Consider the following 9,265-nt stretch of genomic DNA (forward strand, 5'->3'; position numbering starts at 1 on the left):
TACAACTGCACAAAAGGGGAAGAAGAAACAATCTCATTATAATGTACTACTAATACATTAAAGATTTGAAATCTCATTTAACAGTAATAGTCATGTTGGTGAAAATGGTCTCTGGCTGTAGGTCTGAAGAAGAGCTGCCACAAAGGATTACTCAGCTGAATTTTATTGTATTGATATGATACTGTACAGGATTATTTGCTATATCAAAGCCTAAAATTGCTGCCATAGCAACAGGTCTATAACAGGTTTTAAAATTGTTGGGGATAAATTATTCAATGTAAACCAGAATAGATTTTAAAAAGTAAAATCAATTAATTAAAAAAATAATAATAACATAGGGAACACTGACACATTTAAATTGTCAGCAACTTTCTGCCAGACATTTATTCCCTAATATATATATATATATATATATATATATATATATATATATATATATATATATATATATATATATACAGTACAGACCAAAAGTTTGGACACACCTTCTCATTCAAATAGTTTTCTTTATTTTCATGAAAATTGTAGAGTCACACTGAAGGCATCAAGAGCTATTTAAACAAGAAGGAGAGTGATGGGGTGCTGCACCAGATTACCTGGCCTCCACAGTCACCGGACCTGAACCCAATCATGATGGTTTAGGGGTGAGCTGGACCGCAGAGTGAAGGCAAAAGGGCCAACAAGTGCCAAGCATCTCTCGGGGAACTCCTTCAAGACTGTTGGAAGACCATTTCAGGTGACTACCTCTTGAAGCTCATCAAGAGAATGCCAAGAGTGTGCAAAGCAGTAATCAAAGCAAAAGGTGGCTACTTTGAAGAACCTAGAATATGACATTTTTCAGTTGTTTCACACTTTTTTGTTATGTATATAATTCCATATATAATTCCACATGTGTTAATTCATAGTTTTGATGCCTTCAGTGTGAATCTACAATTTTCATAGTCATGAAAATAAAAAAAAACTCTTTGAATGAGAAGGTGTGTCCAAACTTTTGGTCTGTACTGTATATATATATATATATATATATATATATATATATATATATATATATATATATATATATATATATATATATATATATTGGTGTTGCACCACGCCCCGCGCGTCACGACGCAGCCAATAACATCTTAGAAAGAAAACCGCGAGGGCTGAATACCTCCCACCCCCCTTGTTTGTGCGCGCTCTCTCCGAAAGAATAACGCGTGAGTGTAGTCCTTGTGCTTACAAGAAGTGGAAGCGCGCGTGCGCGTATTAGCGTTTCCTCGCAGTAAGTTGGGGAGCGCGACACATTTCAGTGTAAAGGAAGGTTTCCTGTCTTTACGAAGTTCAGAAAAATAACAGTTAACTTTCCAGTCGTAAGTAGCGCAAACATGTCCGCCCCATCAGCTAAAGTGAGTAAAAAGGAGCAGAACTCGAACCACGACGGATCGGACGAGACTTCTGGTAAGAGGCGAGGGCCTCGTGAGCATCGCCATTTTCACTTTCTCTCTTTACGTTTTTAAATCACTTAAATTAGTTGTTTGTCAAATTTGAGGTAGCAACGTGTATATAATTTACGTTCTCGTTGTAAATTTCATAAGGTTATGATTGGCTGTCGTCGTCGACGGGGTTGGATGTTGTCAGCGCTTATGTGCAGTGGATGGCGCCGGCTGTGGAGGCCATGTTAGATAGCCGCTAAAGGCTAATGCTATTGCTATAACAACGAATTGCGCCAATATGCCAAGAAAATAATGTAATTTATTCATCATGGCTATATTCCCCCATAAGTTTTAGATTAACACGTGTTCTTTTTTAGATAATCTTTCTCACAAGGGCGAATCAGCTGGACAAATCGTCGCGGCAATACGCTACTTTATTGTTTTAGGGTAAGGACCTCCGCCATGATGTGTGTGTGTATACATATACCAGTTAGCTAGTCTAACAGTTGATTAAACACACATAATTACAGGGCCACAGTGTTTCCGGTTAAGATTTACGCCTATGTTGTTTATGGAAGCTGTGTAAAGAAGCTAGTGTTGTATGTTTGTTAACAATCAACTGATGTTGCATAGGAGAGGGGACGCAGACCGGGTATCTTCTTTCTGCACATTTAAACCACGCGGCCCGAGTAGCAGGAAGCGGCGTCTATCCTCTCGGACACGAATTGTAGCTGCTACAGCGTACTTCTAGCTGAGGAGCTGCGTTATGGATCACGTATATCAGTCCACGCTGCAAAGTAATCTCCAATTTATCGCAAAATGAATTTCGTGAATTTCAAGTTAGCAAATCCACCCAACCCATCTTGACGTTGGAATTTTTCCTTTTAGCCGTGTTGATATCGTGATTGATAAAACCCGATTTTAACACATTTTAAATTGCACTAGTCTAAAACTAATATCAATGCTACTTATATTTTTTACCATATTCCTATCTTTAGAAAAAGAACAACAGGAAGCTATTGAACATATCGATGAAGTACAGAATGAAATTGACAGGTCAGTTTTTTTTTTTTTTTTTTTTCCCACTTCCTCAATCAAAATTACACTTATACCCTTGATGGAAATAAACTGCAGTTTTGTTTGTTTACAGACTGAATGAACAGGCCAGTGAGGAAATCCTCAAAGTCGAGCAAAAATATAACAAGCTTCGCCAGCCATTCTTTCAGAAGAGGTCAGAGCTCATTGCCAAAATCCCCAACTTTTGGGTAACTACATTTGTGAATCACCCACAAGGTAAAGAAGCAGAAAACCGAGACTGAATTATAATTGAATTGCCTGATTAAGTTGTTTTAAAACAAATTATCAAAAGAAAATATTCTTCAATATTATGCTTCCTGTGTCTGTCTAGTCTCTGCTCTCCTTGGTGAGGAGGACGAAGAAGCACTTCACTATCTGACCAGAGTGGAAGTAACAGAATTTGAAGACATCAAATCAGGCTACAGAATAGATTTTGTAAGTTCTGAGTTTTTTTGGAAATTAGTTTCACTCTGTTTGTTCATTGTTTTTATGTTTGAGTTTTGTGTTTTGTAGTACTTTGATGAAAACATGTATTTTGACAACAAAGTCCTATCCAAAGAAATTCATCTGAATGAAAGTGGAGACCCAACTCCAAAGTCAACAGAGATCAAATGGAAACCAGGAAAGGTGTGAATGATGTTTTTGTTTATATTCTTGACAAGACTATCTTCAAATCACTAATGGCTTCTTGAAGAAACATAATCTGTGGTCCTTTTGAAGGACCTTACAAATCGTTCCAGTCAAACTCAAAGTAAAGCGGGCAAGAAGAGGCAACACGAAGAGCCTGAGAGCTTTTTCACCTGGTTTACTGATCACTCTGATTCAGGAGCAGATGAGTTGGGGGAGGTCATAAAGGATGACATCTGGCCCAATCCTCTTCAATATTACCTTGTGAGTCTCAATTTCCACTTTCAGTAAGCAAGAATATTAACACTGGTTAGTTTCAAAGTTGTTTTTGTCTCCCTGAAGGTCCCAGATATGGAAGATGAGGAAGGAGAGGGAGAAGATGAAGATGAGGAAGGTCTAGAAGACATAGATGAAGAGGGAGAAGATGATGATGAGGATGATGGAGAGGTAATTTATATTTTACATGGCTTCCTTTATTAATGAAACTGAAAAATGAATATATAAATATAATAAACTGATTTTTGTAGTGTTGATGGTTCTTTGAAAATTGTATAAATTTTTTTTTTCCAGGATGATGGAGAAGATGACTAAACAGAAAAGTTGAGCAACTGTCACTGTCTCCTAAAACCCATCTGCTTTGTTGGTGGTTTTCAGGAGAGAAATGCTTTTCTTTCTTTTTTTTTTTTTTTTAACAACCCCCTTATTTTTATTTTAATTTTTTGTTGTTGTGCTTCATCTCCTGTCCTGACAGTGTTGTGTTGAAATCCGTCGAGGAAGAGGCTTAATAAATTGACTGAAATATACTGCCACTATGGCAATTAATCTGAATTCAAGTACATTTTAAGGATTACAACAAAAAGCATAACACACTGTAATGTAAACAGCACACTGTCTGGAGTAGACTTGCAAAACCTTTTTTTTTTTTAATATAAATATATAATTGTATATGCATTTCATTCTGTTTGTGTGTTGTAAAGAACAAATGCCGTGGTGTGTAATTCCAGCATCCTTCTTAACAGCTTTATTGCTCATGGTGTTAAACTGGTTAGTGATCTTGGGTTTTTCACCTCGTTTGTGTTTTCAGGAAACATAATTCGTCTCCCCTCTGAGCTTTTAATTGTTTGAGGGCTGACCTTCAGTGAGGGAGGAAAGAGGAATTTGAAAACCACTTTTTTTTATTGTTTCACAAATATTCATTTGATTTGAAATGCCATTTTGATACAATAAAATTCTATAAAAACAAACCAAAAATAAAAACCTTCCCGTGCCCAGCTGTTTTGGTTGTGTACATTTTAATAAAACATAAAAAAAAAAAAACTCTACCTTGGGCACTGTAATTGGCAGTTGTTGCAGTGGGAAATTTATTTTATTTATTTTACCCAGTCACTTAAATCTAAATGTCAAGCAATAAATGAAAAATTTATGGTTCCGATAAATATTTACAAAATATTGTACAGATTTATATAATGCTCGGGGAAAAAATATATTTTATAGATATATATAAACTAAAAATCATTAAGATGTAAGTTTTTATTTTTTAATGCCCATATTCCACAATCGGTAACAAGTAACAGGTTTAGTTGTCAACTGATTTGATTTGAACGCTTATGGAATTTCTGCACAGATCTATACATCTATAAATGACCATCCGCCCAGGTGTGCATGTGTGGATTTAGAAAAGCTTTGATCACATCGGTCACAAGAGAATATTTTAGTTGTTTATTTATTACTTGAAAATAAGAGAAAAGTCTTTTCACAAATTTTATTGTTTTTCGCTCATATTACCTTAACCGTACTACAATACTCTTGCCTCTTCGTAGCTCTTAAATGAAAAGTATAAGCTCTCGCAAGTTACAGGAAGACGCGTTTCCACGTTCCAGTGAAATGCAGTGGTGGACAGTAACGAAGTCCATTTAATTCATTACTGTACTTAACTGGCTTTTTTGTGTATCAAGTATTTCCGTTTGGGGGACTAAAAACATTTCAAAGTCAAATATCGAGTCAAGCCACCAATCGCAGTAGAATGTGGCTCTGTTGTTACTTAACAGCATCAGTTCAACAACAAGCAGAAAATTTTGAGAGGAAAAAACAATTCCAATAGCACCCTTGGCCTTATTTGCACGTTTTTTTTAAATCGTTGAAAAGACAGTTTTGGGCTCATGATCATTTGAATGGATATCCATCAGTCTTTGATTTATTAATATCATTCTATTAAAATATTTGTGTCTTTTTACATAAACTGGGTGGATTATGTAATTGTGACAAATAGGTCATTATATGATAATAGGACATTATAGCCCTAATAATTCGTTTTTATTTGTATAGCGCTTTTGGCAATGAACGTTTTCTTGAAGCAGCTTAACACATAATGCCGTGAAAAAAAATGAATTAAGTGTTTATATTGTGTAAGATAGTCCATGATGAGCAAGCTGGTGGCGGCTGTTGCAAGAAAAACTTCCTGAGATGACATAAGGAAGAAACCTTGAGAGGAACCAGATTCAAGAGGGAACTAATCCTCATCTGGGTGGTTACCGAATGTCAATTTATTACAGATAATTGATGTTGAGGTATGCAGTGTTGATCAAATGCAAACTGTAACCCAAGTACAAATGCTTTGTTACTGTACTTTTTTTTTGGTATCATTACTTCACTATTTATTTTTCAGCCTCAAACTTTTCACTTTTGCTCATTACATTTTTACACAAATATCTGTACTTTCTACTTCTTACATTTTTAAAACCGGCTCGTTACTTTAGTTTTAATCCACTTTCTCTCAGCTTCTCCCATTAGGGGTCGCCACAGCGGACCATCCGCATGTTTGATTTGGCACGTTTTTACGCTGGATGCCCTTCCTAATGCAACCCTTTCCATTTATCCAGGCTAAGGCTTGTGCAACCCTAATGGCTGGGGTTGGTTCCCTGACCGGGCTCAAACCTGGGCCGCAGCGGTGAGAGCGCCGCATCCTAACCACTAGACCACCAGGGGACCTTTTAGTTTTAATCCACTGATTTGGTGAAATATCAATATTTTTTTTATTTTCACTGCGCCGATTTCAGCCCACCAACCGATTTCTTGTCATTGCTCGTCTTTTTCAATCCACTGGTGTATAATGTACTGGCTCTCACTCACCACAGATGTAGACTAGTTTACGAAGCTAAGAGTCAACGTGGATGAGACAGAGGGGGTCAGTAACGTAAACATGACTGAGAACAAAATCATTCCTGATCATCATCTTTTCTCTGCTCTTGTGTTCTATATGTGGATGGTCAGCCTGGACAGATTTAATAGGTAACATTTTTTATTTGTTTTTTTGTGTGTGTGTGTGTATGTGTATATATATATATATAAGGGGGCTGTCAAAATTCAAATTCTTTTAAACGGCACTAAATTTTATTAACACGCTATCAATTCAGTGCGCATTTTTGTTTTACCTTGTTTATAAAAAAATATAAAAGGCGAAATTAAAACATTCAGCACAACATACATTTATTCATGGCGTCGTTTCTTTACTCAGATATAAAACAAATAAATAAACTCCACCGAAAAATACCTTTAATCAGTAAACATTTGTTTTATTTATACGTCAAGTCTCAAATCAAACGGCAAATCCGCCATGATTCACACAATTAACCCTCTGGTGGCGTTTTGTGGTTTTTTCCCTCAAAATGGGGAAACGAACTTAAACTACTTTCTTTTTTGATCGTACAGATAGGAACAATACATCATTCGAATCTGTAAAATGTCTAATTTTATTTGTATACACTTATAATAACAACAAAACACTGTGCTTTTGTAAAATAAACAGACAGGGGGGCGCTCTTTGCCATGTTTGATTTATGATTTATATGATTTATTTATACCATGGTTGACGGACGAAGAGTCTCCCTGGACTATGATGTTTGCGGATGATATTGTGATTTGTAGTGAGAGTAGGGAGCAGGTTGAGAAGAGCCTGGAGAGGTGAAGGTACGCACTGGAGAGAAGGGGAATGAAATCAGTAGGAGTAAGACAGAGTACATGTGCGTAAATTAAAGAGGGGGCAGTGGAGTGGTGCGGTTGCAGGGAGAAGAGGTGGAGAAGGTGGAGGAGTTCAGGTACCTGGGATCAACAGTGCAAAGTAATGGAGAGTGTGTTAGGGAAGTAAAGAAAAGCGTGCAGGCAGGGTGGAGTGGGTGGAGAAGAGTGACAGGAGTGATTTGTGATAGTAGGGTATCTGAAAGAATGAAAGGGAAAGTTTATAGGACTGTGGTGAGACCTGCAATGTTGTGAGAGACAGTGGCATTGGGTAAAAGACAGGAGGCGGAGCTTAACACTAAACCTGCGCAAATTCGCGTAAATTCCCTGGACCTCACACCTAGTAGCACCCCTGCTGAGATTTTCACAGGCCTGCAGCTCCATTATTCTCCTACTTTTGTTGTGCAAACACACCAATTACCTGTGAGGCCTGGCACATTTGCAGAAAGAGAGAGAGTCATGAGTATATGTGCTTTTTTTTCTATAGGCCTTTATAGTACACATCAGAAAACATTGTAGCACTGGTGTAAAATTATACACACATTCACATACATTCATGTGGTTATAGTCTGTTATTGTGTTGGGTTTCCTCTTTCTGCCGTAACGTGACGTCTTGGTTCATGGAACTTAGAACACACACAATCTTTTTTTTTTTAGGTGAATAAATTCTCAAGGAGACACTGCCACTTCTAAGCACTGAAGTGGACAATACCGCTCACCGTGCAGCAGTCTGTGCGACAGTGACAGTGAAGTAAAGAAATTGTCCGTCGTGACATTTCTCCCATCATCCAAAAATGGCTCAATCAGATTCATGACCACGTTCTCTGCCAGCCTCTCTCCCTTCTGATGGGGTCCTTTCCCAAGTAAGGAGATGCATTGCAGACATATTTGGTCTCCAAATCTGTGGCCATCCAGAACTTGATCCCAAATTTGTCTGGCTTTGTTGCGATATACTGTGTGAATGGACAACGAACCTTGGTAGGGAACAGCTGTTCATCTATGGTCATGTGTTCTCCTGGAGTAAAACTCTCAGCACAGTTCTTGTTTAAGCGTGTCCAGATGTCGGAGATCAAAGCAAATTTGTCTGTTTTCACCCGTTCTGCCCGTGTGTCCTTGTAATCAAATGGAAGGTGTTGCATAATTGAAATGAATCTATCTCAGGGCATTGTCTCTTTGATTACTGGCACCAGAAAGCTTTCTGACCAGCAATCCACAATGGCACCAACGGGACACATGATTGCTCTTACAAACAGAATTGAAATGAATGCCATCAGTTCATGAATTGCCAAATTCCAGTCCGGCTCTGTTCTGCGGGCTTGATGGACCGTGCCTCCCTGATGGTCTGCACCATTACCACGTCTAACAGGCAAAGGAAGCTTTGGAGCACGCTTGTAATTTTATGCTGTCGGAAGATAAACAAATAGAGAGTGGTAAATTTACATGAACCTCACTCTAAATGGGTTTATATAAATAATCATATGTACTATGGCAATGACAAACCTTAGCAGATTCTGTGGGTCCAGCTTGCACAGTGAAGCACGATTGATTTGCTACTGCACTGGGCATTCCAATGTCCTCCCTCTACCTACACATTGCCGTATTTTGCCATCTGGCTCAGACAGGGCTTCCCAGTACCACGGTGCATCTTCCGTGGAGGCATATTGGGATCTTGTTCCGTCTCTTTTTAGGATTCTTTTGAGGAGGTATCAGTGGCCTGCTTGACAAATGAAATCTCTCCTCCATCAGAGTCTGCTTCGTCCATTTCCTGAAGCCAGGCCAAAGCCTTTTGCATGGCAGTGATACGGAGGCTATCCTGTTGTGCGTTCTCAAAAATGCGAAGAATAAATAATTGTCCCGCCTGGGTCGGTCTGCTTTTATGCACAGCACTGTGCTGTAGTCATGCAATACCATTTCCTTACATACACAGTCACAATGGACAGAATCACGACTAATTGTTAGGAAGGTTTCCTATCCAGCTCGAAGGACAAAATGTTAGGATTTTCACTATCTGGTGTGCGCTGATCAGGGGATTGTACTCGCCCCAGCGTGTCAGTCAAAACACGGTACAGGATTCAGAACACAACTTTACTAGGTATAGAACTGATCGCATATGAGGTGATTCTTGCTAT

The 9,265-nt window shown here is 38.3% G+C and overlaps 1 protein-coding gene across 3 annotated transcripts; it reads left to right on the forward strand.

Annotated features, from left to right (window-relative positions):
- Positions 1-1,162: 1,162 nt before the first annotated feature.
- Positions 1,163-4,393, forward strand: seta (SET nuclear proto-oncogene a). Of its 3 annotated transcripts, XM_046872133.1 has the most exons (10): positions 1,163-1,443; positions 1,796-1,865; positions 2,052-2,215; positions 2,417-2,474; positions 2,569-2,711; positions 2,827-2,930; positions 3,009-3,122; positions 3,216-3,386; positions 3,465-3,569; positions 3,693-4,393. In XM_046872133.1, the coding sequence occupies exons 3-10, from the start codon at positions 2,185-2,187 to the stop codon at positions 3,711-3,713; spliced, it is 747 nt and encodes a 248-aa protein (XP_046728089.1). In that variant the 5' UTR covers positions 1,163-1,443; positions 1,796-1,865; positions 2,052-2,184; the 3' UTR covers positions 3,714-4,393. The 3 variants fall into 3 exon arrangements, with proteins under 3 accessions (XP_046728089.1, XP_046728090.1, XP_046728088.1); XM_046872134.1 differs by lacking the exon at positions 1,796-1,865; XM_046872132.1 differs by lacking the exons at positions 1,796-1,865; positions 2,052-2,215 and having other exon boundaries at positions 1,165-1,443.
- The last annotated feature ends 4,872 nt before the right edge of the window (positions 4,394-9,265 follow it).

The sequence above is a fragment of the Silurus meridionalis genome, chromosome 17 (genome assembly GCF_014805685.1).
Source record: "Silurus meridionalis isolate SWU-2019-XX chromosome 17, ASM1480568v1, whole genome shotgun sequence".
Lineage (NCBI taxonomy): Eukaryota > Metazoa > Chordata > Actinopteri > Siluriformes > Siluridae > Silurus > Silurus meridionalis.

Coding starts and splice junctions, on each gene's coding strand:
- seta (XM_046872132.1), top strand. CDS start 1,371: ATGTCCGCCCCATCAGCTAAAGTGAGTAAAAAGGAGCAGAACTCGAAC. Junction 2,475..2,568: donor GTACAGAATGAAATTGACAG/GTCAGTTTTTTT, acceptor GTTTGTTTACAG/ACTGAATGAACAGGCCAGTG. Junction 3,387..3,464: donor ATCCTCTTCAATATTACCTT/GTGAGTCTCAAT, acceptor GTCTCCCTGAAG/GTCCCAGATATGGAAGATGA.